We start from the raw sequence: 15781 nt of genomic DNA, 5'->3' as shown, positions 1-15781 counted from the left end.
CCCCCGGACCTCCCCGCCCCACCCCCAGACCGCCCCTTTCACCAACCCCGGGACTTACACGCGTCCCGAGGGTTTACGTGCGTGGCCGGGCCTTTGAAAATTGGCCCGGTGCGCATAAGGCCCAGCCATGCGTGTAAACCCCCGGGTTTATGTGCGTAAGCCTTTTAAAATCTGCCCCTAAATGTTTAAAGTTCAAGAGTGTAAGATCATAAATTATGTTGCTGTCGATATAAGTGTGTTGCATTTTCTTCCCAGTACATTAAATGGACTATTCTTTGTCTGTTCACCAAAGCTGTAGCAAGCTTGGATTCATGGCTTGAGTTTAACCAAGAAGTTATAAAGCTGTGTCCCTCCCATAGAGTTGTGTTACCTTGTTTAGTGTGTTTTGTGCATGTAAATACTCTGAAGCGTGATACGAAATCTTCAGAGTCTAATTGAGTCAAAACACAATCTCTCCATTTTTAATATTTAGTTTTATTTCTATGATTCTACAGGTTTTCATTTCTAGACCGACCACTGCATGTGCCTGAAACATAACACAAAAATAATAACACGGTATGGCACTAGGAAGTTTCTTTTATTTCCATTTTTCCTCCTCACTGACATATGCAACCGCTGAACTTAAAGGTAAATACAATTTTTCCGTTTGTGCCACTTTTTTTGCTGGAGAAATTGATCAGGGAAAGAAAAGAGAATACAGATTGCAAAAGGCTGCCTGACAAGTCCTCCATGCATTCTGTCATACAGTGCGCAATTACAGCAGTGTAGATTGTTTTGGTGGGAGTAGCTACAGTATTACTTCTCGATGCTAACAAAAACAGAACATTTTAGATTTAGTAACATTTATTTCTGCATTCAGCATCAAGTACATAAGTGCAAATATTCAGAGTCCATAATTAAATTAGGAACTACAGAGCATATTATATAAACTGTAATAAATTTAACAAGCTGGAAGTCTCCAGTGACCGTACATGTATATATATATCATCCTGTCAATCCCTTCTAACAAGAGTACTGCAATATTAGTCATACAAAACTGTTTACTAGAAGTACCGTACACTGTTTTTACTTGTGCTGGAAAACACCAAAACATTATTAGTCTACAATTCTACATAGTTAATAAAGATAAACCTAACCAGCAACCCAGTGACATGGAAGCAATTTTTAACTATTGCGTCAGTGCACCAAGCATGAAAGCTCTAGCCATGTTAAAAGTTACAGAAGTGTTACCAAGAGTAGAAAGAAAAACACACAAAAAAAAAAAAGATAAATTTTACTTAGGTTCTCAACATGCACTTTATATGCAACACAAAAAAACCACATCTAGTACACTTTTTTTTCTCTTCACTATACTTTAGTGCTTGACACAAGTGATTGCAGATATTTCTAAGAGGATGGAAAGGGCACAAAAAATAGCCTGCTTCAGTGTTATACTTTTTGCTTCTAAGATCGTGTTTAAAAACAATGATGCAATAAAGTTGCTGCAACATGTAAGAACAGAACTATTTCCACTCCAGCGTTCCCAGAATTTGCCAGTTACATTCTTTGTCATATCTACTCCGTCCTTCGTTTTGCACCAGGGATTTTAGCCTGAATCCTAGAGATAAAACAAGAATTCAGTCAGCTTAACAGGTTATCATTTAAGGAATCATTCACTAGTGATATTTGACTGATTTTTTAAATCATTCATGGAACACTACTTTGGTGATAGTAATTTTTGTATGTAAATTATGAGGTCCATAATCAGAAGCATTTAGCTCAGAAGTTAATCTGGCTACATGAATATTTGGGCCCTTATCCGGCTAAATTTTAACTTGTTGTCTTATTATCTGGCTAAAATTTAGCCAAATAACTTAGGCTTATTTTGGGGACATTATCTGGCTAATTCTGATATTCAGGGTAAGTCTGGTTGCATCAAAGAGCGGTCATAAAATTAGCTGGATAAAGTTATCCAGATAACTTTAAGATAGCTGGCTATATTCAATAGTGCAGCTGCACTATTGACTATACCTCCAAAGTTAGGGGGTTATTTTGTAAGCCTATCGCACGCGAAAAGGGACTTTTTGCACGCGAAAATTCCCTTTTCGCGTGCAATAGCTTGCTAGGGACGGAGTCGAGACCGGAAGGGGAGGAGTTGGGGCGGCGAGGAGGCGGACGCGGCAGTAACTTTGCTGGCAGCGATAAGGTAAGACCTATTATCGCCGCCGGTAGCGCGCCCACAGTGGCGCTATTGGGTGCGAAAGCCAGCAGCAATAACACTGCAGTGGTGCGATCACTGCCGGCTTTCACAGGCCCGCCCCCCCTTCGCCCTCCCGCCCCCCGTTACTGCGGGATTCACTAAGCTGTGCGACATAGGAAAATCCAGGCCTTAGCTGGTTAAGATTATCTGGCTAACTTTCCTATCTACCTACAGTACCTGATTGTAATCCACTTTGAAGCGCTGAAAAAAGTGTGAAAAGTGAAATATAAATCTAAATAAGATAAAAAAAAAAAATCTGGACAGTGATTGAATATGGACCTCTATATTTTTTATCCTTATAGAATTCCAATACTGCATTTTTGATGGTTAACATACCATAGTTATTACCTGTTCTTTGTTTTGACTTTAATTTTCATTGATTATTTTTTATGTTTTTATTTTCTGAGTTTAATTTTATTAAGTATTCATTTGAGAAGCAAAGTTGCTTATCTGTAGCAACTGTTCTCCAGAGACAGTAGGATAAATTAGCCACACAATTGTGGGAAACATCCTGATGATTCGGGAACCGAAAATTTCTCTCAGAGCTCAGAAAAATCAAGAAGATTTTCTGAACATATGGGGGCCTTCCTGTGCAAGTCTCCATCTTTATAGCAAGCTATTTTTCAACTCTAAGGTGCAACAAGAATGATTGTGTAACTGATTTAGTCTGCTGTCTATGGAGAATATCTGTTACAGTTCAGCAACTTTGCTTTCTCCGTTGACAAACAGGTCAAAGTGAGCTACACAAGTGGGGACTCCTGAGCCAAGGGTTACATTTGATAAATGTATTTGAGCATTGTGGATGTTTTAAGCAACATGTGTTTACTGCTTGAAGTTGAAGGGTAGAATAGAAAAGATTAATTAAACAAGCTTTTAAGAACTGCCTATCCAAAAATGCTGTCCTGATGGGATGCATTTTCTAGGCAGTAACAAGTTGTAAAAGTATATACGGAAGACCAAGTAGCAATCTTGCAGATTCTTCTATAGATTCAGAGTGAAGTTACACCAAGGAAACCGTGGTAGCTTTAACCTGATGGGCTTTCACTTTACTTTGAAGTTGGAGCCCTGATTGATTGTAGCAATAAGTGATACAATCAGATATGCAAGTCAATAGAGTTCTCTTTGTAACTAATAACCCTTGCTTAACTGAGTTCTAAGAAACAGAGAGTTGTGAATACTTTCTTTAAGACTTTGTTCTGTTGAAATAGAATAATAAAGCTCTTCTGCAGTACAGCATATGAAAAGCATGCTCACTCTTATCAGCACGTGGTCTGGGAAAAAATGTTGGCCATAGAATAGATTGATTTAAATGAAATGGAGAGACCAGGCCTCCCAGGCTTTTTCAAAACTATCCTGTTGGCGAAAATTCAGGTATTAGAAGCATATGGAGCTACAGCTTGTAATTTGCTTACTCTATGGGCAGAAGTAACTGGTATTAAAAATAAAACTTTCCAGGAGAGGAATTTTAGATCTGCTGATACTAATGGTTCAAAGGGAGGCTTGGTAAGCTAACCAAGAACTACATTCAGATTCCAAGGAATGGGTAGATCCTTTATTGGGATTTCATATTCATGAGGCCTTTCATAAATCTAGTAACTGTAGGCTGGTAAGAAATAGGTACACCCTCCCAGTCTTCATGTTATGCTGCTGAAACAGTGAACACTAATAGAATTGGTTTTAGATCTGTGTTACACAGATTTGACAAACATTGCATCAAGAAAGAAATAGGTCATTTAACAGGGTCCTGACTATCAAAATGTCAGCTCTGCAAATGTTAAAGGGCAAACATAACATAATATGGTATATGTGCTGGAAAAGTATTACAGAAGATAACAAAAGCACAGAGCAATCATTGATCAAATAATTTAATGACACTGTAACAGTAGGTGATTTGACATATTACTATACTCACCCGTACAATATTACAGCAGATATGTAACTTAGAGAAATGCAGTTAAATATTCTACATTCTGCAAATACAGATAGAAATAAGGATGGTAACTTTCAAACCAACGTGCGGGCACACATTTGTGCGTGTTCGTCCGCCTGCACCCAGATACAAGACTATTTTATAACTTGTGAGTGCATATGCTCGCATATTATAAAATATTATAAAATATGCACTCTCTCTCTCACTCTCTCACGCGGTTCGTGGGATCGCTGGTGGACGGGGACCCGGGGTCGGGTGGTTAGCCAGGTGGGCCGGAAGAAAAGGGAGATCGGAGTCAGCGCGGGCCGGAAGAAAAGGGCGATTGGAGTCAGCGCGCCCAGGTTTAAAGGGCTGGTTGTCCTTCCTCCCAGGCGCCCACGTGGACGCAGCTCCCGCCGCCGGATTGGAGGCAGTGGAGCTCAGGGAGGGTGGAGGGCGGAGCGAGGGCTTTGCAGGCGGTGTTCGCTTACTTTTTGGTGGTTTCTTGAAGCAATGCTGTTTGTTTTTCTCTCTTTTCTCTCTCGCGTTGCGGCGAATTTGGGTTTGGTTTTTTTTTTATTTCTTTCTCACGATTGGGTCCTTCTTTTTCTGGATCTCCCTCTCACTTTCACTCCTCCGGGTCTCACTCTCTCACTCTCTCACGCGGTTCGTGGGTTCGCTGGTGGATGGGTCCCGGGGTCGGGTGGTCAGCCAGGTGGGCCGGAAGAAAAGGGCGATCGGAGTCAGCGCGGGCCGGAAGAAAACACCCTTTCAGACCTACACTGGCTGCCCATCCAATTCCGCTCACAATATAAAACCCTCACTATTCTTCACAACTCCCTCTATAAAAACAACTCCTCCTGGCTCAAGGAAATGCCCCACTTCCACCTCTCAACCCGCCACACCAGATCCACCTCCACAGGCACCCTCCACACACCCCCCCTCAAAACAGCCCGCCTCTCCACCACCAGAGAAAGAGCCTTCACCATCGCAGGCCCGGCCCTCTGGAACTCCCTCCCCACACACCTCCGCCTTGAACCCTCACTACCCAAGTTCAAAAAAGGCATTAAGACCTGGCTCTTCAGACAGGCCTACCCCGAAACCAACCCCTCGTAGTCCACCCCTGAAACCCCTTTCAGACACAACCCCCTGCAACCCTCACACCCACCCCTCTCCCCCCCCTACCCTCCCATACCCACCCTTTACCCCCCCACCTTTCCATACCCGTTCCACACCCCAGACACCTTTCTCCTCTTTAAATTGTAAGACTCTGTAAATTGTAAGATTGTAAATTCATATCAAAATGTACAACCTGTTTTCAAATGCTAAGTAAGTTACCTTATAACCTGTCATAACTGCTGTAAATAAGCTACTTTATATAACCTTCCATATTCTATACATATCCCTCGTTAACCGCTGTAATTAAGCGTCAATGTTATTAGTTTCAATGTTCTAACCCACATTAATTAGTCACTCTTGTAAGCAATGTTACGTTCCTTTACCTTCTCAGCTGCTATCCTCTCCTCCTTAACCTTCCTTCCTCTCTCCCCCCCCCCCCATTTCGCTCCTGCTCCAGCTCCCTCACACTGTTTTTTGTAACTTTCCTCCTTCCTCAAGTTTATTGTAAACCGGCGCGATGTGCTCGCACGAACACCGGTATATTAAAAGCTGTTAAATAAAATAAATAAATAAATAGCTTGGCTGTGCACATGTGCACCAAATTTTAAGTGGGCACGTGCAAATGTGCACAAATGCCACTTCTATCACATAAATTGGGAGATTTTAAAAGGGATGCTCACCGACGCCATTTCCAATTTCACCAATTTGTCCCTAGTTCACCCAGTTAAGAGATAGGTCTTTTAGACCCATCTGGTTTAATGGCTTTCACACACCCCCAGTTATCTCTGAGCCTTAAAACCCTGCTGATCTTCCTATTTTTATTTATTTTATACAGTTGTGCTCATAAATTTACATATCCCTGGCAGAAACTGTAAGATGTATAGCATTTTAAGAAAACATGAGTGATCACACAAAGCACGTCTGTTATTTTTTATGTTTCAAATTAAACTATTATGTACCACAGAATAGCACAATCATTAAACAAACCATAGCAATAAGGGAAATAATAAAATGATCTTGTTCAAAGGTTTGCATACCCTTGAATATCTGGGCTGATACTATACATTCATGTTGATACACACAGGTTGAGATGGCAAAGAAGAATAGGTATCCACATCTGTGCCTTGTTTGATTGTAATTAGTGTCTGTGTATAATGTTACATTTGGGGGCTTGTGGGATGACGCCCCCTGCACTGTTGGGCAAGACTGCTGCCCCAGATGCCAATTCCTCCAATGACCACTCCATGCGTTTGCAAATGCTGCTAGCCGCTGCACCGTGCACCCCCATCTGATAAGCACCTTCTTAAAGGGCCCGCATTTGGAACAGGTCACCCACCGATGACATCACCATCCTTATAAGGGCCCTTCAGACAGTCTTTCTTTGCCTCAGCAACAGGTCCCCTGGACCTCTTTGTCCCAGTGTGTGTTGCTCTTGTCCATGCCTTGTCCGTGACTGTTCTTCTTTCTGTCTTGTGTGTCCTGCCTGTTGCTCCTTGCCTCCTTAGCTTGACTTCCCGGAATCTAACATTGGCCCTAATCTCGACTTCTTTGATGTCTGCCATCTGCTTTGTCCCCTGGACTGTCTTCTGGTTCTTCTGTCTGCCACCTGTCCTGACCTCTGGACTGTCTTCTGGTTCCACTTTCTACCACCTGCTCAACCACTAGTTTGTCTTCTAGCCTTGCTGTCCACCACCTGCCCAGACTGGCGCCTCACCTTGAATTCCCCACAGGACTTCCCTAGGGATCAGCTTAAGACCTGCCAGCTGCCAGAACCCAAGGACTCAACCTGCAGAAGAGGCAACTGGTATAGGCAAAGCTCCAGTTGGTCCCGTGTCCAGGCTCCTCGCCAGTTGATGGTGTAAGCCTAGTGGTTTTGCTCACTAGGCAGCATCAACCACATCTTGGCATTAAAGGTCCATGAATCTTACATATAAATAGTCAATAATTTTCTTAGCTCTTGAGAAACCCTTGTACATTTCATCCAGGGCTGCACTGACTTTGGTGATTACTGAAGCATGGGGAAAGTAAAAGAACTGCCAATGGATCTGTGAGCAAATGAAATTCAAATTTATAAATCAGATAAAAAGATATAAAAAGATATGCAAAGATTTGCAAATGTCAATCGATACTGTTCAAACTTTGATCAAAAAGTGGAAAATTATGGGTTCTGTTAATACCAAGTCATGGTCAGGTAGACCAAGAAAGAAACTTCCAGGAAAATTTGTCGGGATGCAAAGAAAAACCCACATGCAACTTCTACTGAAGTACAGGCTCCTCTGAAAAAATAAGGAGATGCTTGAACAAAAATGGGCCGCATAGTAGAATTGCCAGAAAAAAGCCATTGCTTCACCAACATCACCAAACAGCCTGCTTACAATATGCCAAACAGTACCTAGAGAAACTTCAAAAGTTCTGGAACAAAATAATTTGGAGTGATAAGATCAAAACTGAACTTTATGATCACAGCCATAAATTCTATGAAGACAAGCACACCATCCCTTCCGTGAAGCATGGAGGTGGATCTCTGCTGTTTTGGGGGTGTGTGAGCTACAGCAACACAGGGAATTTAATCAAAATTTATGGCAGCATGAATTCAGAATCTTATCAGAAAATACTGGAGGAGAATTTGCATTAATCATCAAGGAAACTACACATAGGGGTACATTTTAAAAAACAGCGCGCACACGTACCTTTGTTCGCGAACCAGGCGCGAACAAAAGTACGCCGGATTTTATAAGATACGCGCATAGCCGCGCGTATCTTATAAAATCCGGGGTCGGCGCGTGGAAGGGGGTGCACATTTGTGCAACTTGCGTGCGCTGAGTCCTGCGCGCGCTGCCCGTTCCCTCCACCCCCCGCATCTTCCCCTCCCTTACCCTACCTAACCCACCCCCCCCCGGGCCCTATCTAAACCCCCCCTACCTTTATCTCACAAGTTACACCTGCTCGAAGCAGGCGTAACTCGTGCGCGCCGATGGCCTGCTGCTGCGCCATCACCCAACCCGGGGGCTGGTCCGGAGGCCTTGGTCACGCCCCCCCGGAATGCCCCGGGCCGGCACCACGTCCCCCCGGAACGCCCCGAATGTCGCGCTGCCCCCCAACACGCCCCCCGACTTGCCCCCCTAGCAAAGCCCCGGGATTTACGTGCATCCTGGGCTTGCGCGTGCCGCTGAGCCTATGCAAAATAGGCTCGGCGCGCGCAGGGGGGGGGGGGTGGTTTAAGGGTTACACGCTTAATTTAAGTGCGTAACCCTTTTAAAATCCGGCCCATAAGGCGCACTTGGACTTTCCAACATGACAATGATCAGAAACATAAGACCAAGATGATCCTTCAGTGACTGCAGAAGAAAGTGAAGGTTCTGGAGTGGCCATCACAGTCTCCTGACCTCAACATCATTGATCCACTTTGGGGAGAACTCAAACATACAGTTCATGCTAGACAACCAAAGAATTTACAGGATCTGGAGGATTTTTGCCAAGAGGAATGGGCAGCTTTACCAATGAGAAAATAAAGGGCATCTCTTACAACTATCACAAAAAAATGCAAGCCATCATTGATGCAAAAGGGGGCAATACACTATGGGGCGAATTTTAAGAGCCCTGCATGCCGGTGCGCCTATGTTCAATAGACCCACCGGCGCGCGCAGAGCCCTGGGACTCGCGTAAGTCCCGGGGTTTTCCGAGGGGGGCGTGTCGGGGGCGGGGCCGAGCGGCGCGCCGTTTTCGGGGCGGGACGCGGCGTTTCGGGGGTGAGCCCGGGGGTGTGGCCGCTCCCTCCAGAACCGCCCCCGGGTTGCGGATTTACTTCTCCCTCTGGGAGGTGTAAATCCCCCAACAAAGGTAGGGGGGGGTTTAGACAGGGCCGGGGGGTGGGTTAGGTAGAGGAAGGGAGGGGAAGGTGAGGGGAGGGCTTTAGCGAATTCCCTCCGAGGCCGCTCCGATTTCGGAGCGGCCTTGGAGGGAATGGTGGCAGGCTGCGCGGCTTGGCGCGCGCCGGCTACACGGAATAGGCAGCCTTGCGCGCACCGATCCAGGATTTTAGCGGATACGCGCGGCTACGCCCATATCTACTAAAATCCCCAACAAAAGTACACGAACGCGCTGTTTTTGAAAATCTACCCCAATATTAAGAACTAAGGGTATGCAAACTTTTGAACAGGACCATTTTATTATTTTCCTTATTGCTATGGTTTGTTTAAAGATTGTACTATTCTATAATGCATAATAGTTTAATTTGAACACAGACGTGTTTTGTCTGATCAATCATGTTTTCTTAAAATGCTACACATCTTACAAATTCTGCCAAGAGTAGGTCAACCTATGAGCACATGGCATCCACAGCAGAAGTTAAGTTATGTGGTAGGGGGCATCAGTGCGCACTGGATCACATAAGTATGGGTACATCTCAGCTTCACGCTCCGAAACACTCATACCCCGTTCATGCCCCGCCTCTTTTTGAAAGCTTCCAAAATGTGTGTGCTGCGGTAATTATGTGCGTATCTAGGTGGCTTTTAAAATCCGCTCGGAGTATGTGAGCCTGATATATTCGTGCATATCCTAATTAATGTATACGTCAGGCTTTTAAAATTCATCTTATACTTTTTTGAATGGGATTTGTAGATACAGATATAGGAGTTAAATGTAAGGAAGATAAGGGTGCATTTATCCATAATAAGTATTCATGTGCAAAACTGGAAAACTTTTGGACAGATATATTTGCAGAACTGTAAAAACTCTTTAAAGAAACAATTCCATGCGATGATGTGAGCGCCTCGCTGGGTCAAAAAGAAGTAGAAGATACAGTTTCTAGCAAACAGAAATGTATGATAGTGAGGAAATATATACTTATTAAGTAGATAGAGAATTCTGTGCCTACAAAACATATATGGATACATGTTATGACAGAGGTATTTCAACTGGAAAAAATAGAGATGTGGTGAGAGCTTTCCAAATGATGTTAGACAGAGGGTGGATTTATTATGTAAGAAATACAGATGGGAAACACAGGTAAATTTCATTTGTCATTTTTCGGATGTACAAATGATGAATGTTGAATGAAAGTAGGGGAAATTTCTGTGCTGGGTGCGGCTTGTTTGTATGTTTTTGTTATCTGGGCAGTATGGTCTTTGAAATGAAACAGCAGAATAAAGTCATATTACTTTTACCTTAGAAGAATTTGGTCTCCTAAGTTTCAGGAAAATATGTGTCTTTCCCAAAGTCATCAGAAGAATCAGAGGCAGGGTCAATATCAAAGCTCATGATTTGCAGTCGTTTGCTTATAAACCCCCATACAACATTCTCCTGATCATCTGTAGCAACTACTTGGCAAAAGGGCACCTAAAAATACTGGGTGGACAATACTCAAGCTATTTGGATGCAGTAAAATGAAATGTCAAGAAAAAAATGCCATTGTATGGATTTGTCAATAAGAGGGTAATTTCCAAAACCATTTAAGCGTGAACACTGACAGTCCAAAAACTGTCTTTCTGCACTGCAGCTAAAAGTATGTGCCGTGTTTCACAACACATGCATCTTTAGTCACATGCTGAGGTGTTCCCAGGGGCATGTGTAGGTGGGGAGGAAAATAATGCATAATTTGCTTTTGCATTTTCAAAATCTATTGCGTGTTGTTTTCTGTGAAGAAGAGTAGCCACATGGAAAGCAGGTGCAAATGCCTGTGGGTATTTTGTACGCATAGCAAGCTTCAAAGCCAAGGCACATGTGTACTTTTGTCATGAAAACTGAAGCAAGATCCATCAGTTAAAAAATACCCGTCCCACTTGTGTACAATTTGAAAATTGCCCCCTGAATGATTAATTGCTGTGTTTTGGTTTTTTTTTTTAACATTTCTGCATACCACATGAGCAGATGTGTGGGGCGGGGGGGGGGGGGGGGGGGGGCGGAGACGGACACCATCACATGTTTGTGATGAACGTTTTGCATACTGAAAATAAAATTTTAAGGCCAGACTCACTTTGTCATAACAGTATTCATGTGGGTCCTCACAAGTCCCAAATATTGGTCAATCTGTGCCTGGGAGAGGGAGATACAGTGAGGGAGAGAATTAGTAAGATTTCTACAATTTAAAGGAAATAAACAGTGTTTAGTAGTACATTTCAGTTCCTGGTCTAGCTGTTGTACTTCATGTAACTCACCTGGTACTTGTCATAAACAGCAGGTAGAGAAAACATGGAGACCACCGCTAAAGGGAAAACAAATTATCACAAAATTATATTTTGGAGGGTAGAATGCTGTTCATATACAATATGTAGTCATTTTGAAGTCCATTGTCAAATGGTTTGTCAGACTAAGTTAATAATGTAGCTGGAAAAAAATGAGGGTTTTGACCTTCCCACCATGCTGACCACCACAGATGTATCTGGATAAGTTTTTAGCTGAACAAAACCAACCCAGATAAATCGGAGGTGTTCTGGGGTTGGGCTAACTTACCCAGACACTGTTGATATTCTGTGGTTTCCAGGTAAGTTATCCTGGTAAGTGTGGTTATATCAGACAGTAGTCAACCTTTTCTGGATAACTTGCACTTTATCCGAGTATACTCAGTAGAATGTATAACCGGCAGCGTTTTGCTGACTGTCCAAATAAACTTATTCAGGTAACTTTACCCAGATAACTGACTCACTCACTGGCTGCCTGAATATGGACCTCTTTAACTATCTTCTCTTTGTGAAAAAGCAGAACAGTATATTAAATGTGGGACCACAGCAACTCTATAGAGATGACATATTGATCCCCATAGCTAAGGCTAAGGCTCTCAGTTTCTAAGTTAGACACCATTGATAGGATCTAGAGACATTCTGTGCAGCTAAGAATACAAATAACTTGACGGGCAGATCATAAAACACAAGAAAACATAAGAGGAAAAGTACAAAAATGTCAAGAGTTATCTTTCCTAATTTATTTTAGGGAAAAATATAATTTTCTGAACTGTAACACTTCAATGCATCTAATCCAGATTCAGGGTACTCATGGGCTTCTATTTTTTGAAACCAGCTTCTACCAAACAGGAATGTGCATTTTTTAAAACAAATGAGAAAAATGGACAAACTGTTCTTTGTTTGTTTTGTTTTTAAAATGAAATAAAGGAAAAATGAACAAAATGTTCTTTTTCATTCATTTCATTCAAAAAGATCATAATAACCACCAAAGGCCCTCCATTCCCAAATCCTCCTCAGTCTCTGCCCTCAAATTCTTTTATCTTCTTGTTGATAGTTTCATTACAGGGCAGAAGCGATTCCTGATCACTCCTGTCTCGCAGCTACCACTATTGCAAATGGTGCAGACTGAGGCAGGTGCCATTATACATTTTTACTGTACAAAATGATGCCAACTCCTGCTAGCAGATGGAGACAGAGAACACACCTTTTTCAGTGACATCATCACAAGTATATAGGATGGTGCATGTAGGCAAAAGCCAGTAACCTTCTATCAAAGCAATGGAAGCAAAAATGCTACCCTTAAAGCTACAATTAATTTCAAAGTCCTGAAAAGGTATGGAATAAAAATCCTCCAAAATAAATCCCCCTCCACCAAATATCAACTGGGAATACCAGGGGAAAAACAATAATAGAAAGGAGGTACTTGGGTTCCCATAAGGAGTTAGTGAAAACTTCTGCAAAATCCGAGACCTATAACCATAGAGAACAATGCAGCCACTGGCTTCCCAAGAGGGTTCTGGACTGGTCTAGCAGGAATCAAGGAAAATAAATCTACAGGTAAGACTAAATTTATCCTTTCTTATCATTCTGCTAGACCAGTCTAGACGTGTAGAATGTACCCACACCCACTCTCATTCAGGTAGGAGGAAGACAAGGCTATCCTGCAAATATCTGCCAAAAGGGCTGGATCTCCCTTGACTTGCACATCTAAACTGTAATGTGAAAGAAGGAATGTAAGGAAGACAAAGTGGCCATCTTACAAATGTCCTCTGGGACCATTGTTGCAGCTTCTGCTGTGCCCTGATAGGAAGGGCATGAAGGCTCTACAGTAATATGCTGAGGGCTCATCTCTTGAATCACCTGGGTAAATAACTGTCTGGCTCATGAACAACTCAACACAACCTTAGGTAAGAAGAAATGCACCAACTGAAAAGATCAAATATGCAGAAAAAAGCACTAGATAGGGATCTTTGCAAGATAATCCCTGTAAATATGAAAATTTACTGGTCAAATGAAGGCCAACTGAATGCCTTTCTTAACGTGATATCCTTCAGAATGCATGACTAAAAGACTGAAAGGGAAAATCCCCAAAGCACCAATAAAGCCCCAATCGGGACTCAGGACTCAAAGAAAAAAAACCAAAACACAATACATGTGATTCCATGAAGGTGAGACATCCCCAAGAACCCCCTAAATCTGACCCCTGAAAAAAGGGAGGGTCAGAACCTGAGCCTTCAGAAAATAAAAGGGTCACACCCCAACTTAAATCCTTCTATAGAAACGTCAGAAATAGATGACAATTCCAGGCGAAATAACCAGCTCCAAAAGGACAGCAGCCCCAATGATCAGCCAAATAAAAAGAGGAAAACATATGGTCCTTTGGGAAGAAGTAATCACTGATGAGGAATACTCCTTTCTACATAAGTGAATCCCTTCAATGGTCAGATGATAAGACAGCCAGGGGCTGGATCTTCCCAAAGAACTTGGCTTTGAAATAATGAACCACGAAGCCTGTAAAGATGGGGAGGAGGAACAACCTGCCACTTCACCTAATGCACCCAACAAGGACTTCATGGCCAGCCTGGAACCACTGTTATGATAATTGACTAGATAACCTATATTCTTCCTATAGTCCCACATAAGAGAAGCCAAGATGGATTATAAACAGTCTGTTGTTCAGCCATGGTTGGATAAGGGCATCAACTCCAGTTGAACCCACTTTCTTCTGACAGTTGAAGAATTTGTCAGCGCTGATGTTCTTGCAAGAAACCCCAAGTTCATATTAGAGATGTTTCATCAATCTACTATCTTCTGGAAAGCTTCCGAGCTGAGCAGCTACTCTCTGGTACCCAATGTATTCCCACTGAAGAAATCAGCATGTACCTTTTCTACTCTTGCAATGTGGGCCACTGTCCCACCTACCAAAACAGCAGACTTCCTTTTGGTCACCTTCAGGCTCCAAATGCCCCCCCCCCCCCTTGCTTATTTGCCTAAACTATTGCTGTGGCATCTCTGAAAAGGACCTGAACTACTGTTGCCCTCACCAAGGAGAGAAAACCAAAAGAACCAACCTGAAGGTAACAGAATCAGTTTATTAATGGCTCACAAGGCTTCCTCTGTGAACCATAGCTCTTGGGCTACAGGTTGTGACAGTAGGCTGCTAGCCCACAAGGCTCGCATCCAATGTGACCACTATCCAATTAGGTAGCTTCCAACAGCCTCTTGCTTACTGAGCATGGGAGGGCAAGATAAACTTTGTAACCCTGAGATTGCAAAGATTAGTGCACCATGAGGAAATTCTGAAGCAGTTGCAACTGAGCCCTGGATCAAAGGACTAACTCCAGGCAGCTGCCATGAACCCCAAGAACCAGACTTAACCCCAAGCCCTGGGAACCTTTGGAAAGAGAAACTTGCAACTGTCAGGATCCTGACTATTCTTTCCTGCATCATGAAGATTCAGCCAATCCTGTTATCAAGGCAAGTCCCCTAGATATTCCAGAGACTAGGGAGGAGCCATATTAGTCATTCTCAAAATTCACTACTATTACGCTCTCCTCCTCCAGAGGGGAGGAGCTAGCAATCTGTTATCACTCACCCTGCCAGGAGGGCGGAGTTAGCAATCTATTCTGTTTTTCTCCTGAAAGGAGGAGTTAGCAATCTGTCATGATCTGCTCCTCCAGAAGGGAGGAGTTAGCTATCTGTAAAGCTTACCCCGCTAGGAGGGCGGAGTTAGTATCTGTTAGCGAACTGCTGTTAGATGCTCCTGTAAGGAAGGAGATGGCAATCTGTTATGGATCAACTCCCCAGGAAGAGGAGTTGGCAATCTGTTCAATGATACTCTTCTGAGGAGAGGAGCTAACAATAGGTGTATTGTACTTCGCTACAGAGATAGCAATCTATCATGCCTCCGCTACGGAGTAGCAATCTGTTATATATAGGCTGTTGGCAAGTCCCATAGAAAGAGAAGGTAGCTATCTATATAATACTTCCGTAAGTGGGGTTAGTGGTTGGTAGTGGTTGGCTCCCACAAAGTGATAGTAGTGTAAGGAATGACCACTTGGAGGAAATGGTGAATCCCTGGGCCAATGGCAGATGACAGCGCCCCCAGGAGGAGATCCTGAGAGGAACCACCGGCTAGGCTAGACTATGAGATAAACACAATAGTTTTTTATTAGACTGGAAGCTGGACCACCAGAGGTGGCAGTAGTGAGTCGATGTGTTCGGCAGGGCTGAAGTCCCTCTGATACTGGAATACAATCTCTGGGTCGCTGAGCTGTAGAGAGAGAGACTAGAAGTAATGAGTAGACAGGGTATACTGGATACAAGATGGAACAC

At 43.2% G+C, this 15781-nt stretch overlaps 1 protein-coding gene across 3 annotated transcripts in view; it reads right to left on the bottom strand.

The window, feature by feature from the left end:
• Positions 1-454: 454 nt before the first annotated feature.
• RTN1 (reticulon 1) overlaps positions 455-15781 on the bottom strand; it is a 357288-nt gene continuing 341961 nt past the window's right edge. For all 3 annotated transcript variants that reach the window (XM_029598190.1, XM_029598191.1, XM_029598192.1), the window contains 3 exons: positions 11423-11469; positions 11242-11300; positions 455-1597 (listed from right to left, as the gene is read on the bottom strand). In XM_029598190.1, coding sequence (XP_029454050.1) covers positions 1555-1597; positions 11242-11300; positions 11423-11469 — 149 coding nt within the window. In that variant the 3' untranslated portion in view covers positions 455-1554. The remainder of the gene's footprint in view (positions 1598-11241; positions 11301-11422; positions 11470-15781) is intronic.

Source organism: Rhinatrema bivittatum, chromosome 4, assembly GCF_901001135.1.
Source record: "Rhinatrema bivittatum chromosome 4, aRhiBiv1.1, whole genome shotgun sequence".
In the NCBI taxonomy this organism is placed as follows: Eukaryota; Metazoa; Chordata; class Amphibia; order Gymnophiona; family Rhinatrematidae; genus Rhinatrema; species Rhinatrema bivittatum.
Note: the sequence above shows the minus strand (reverse complement) of the source record. Positions and strands in the feature narration are given on the sequence as shown.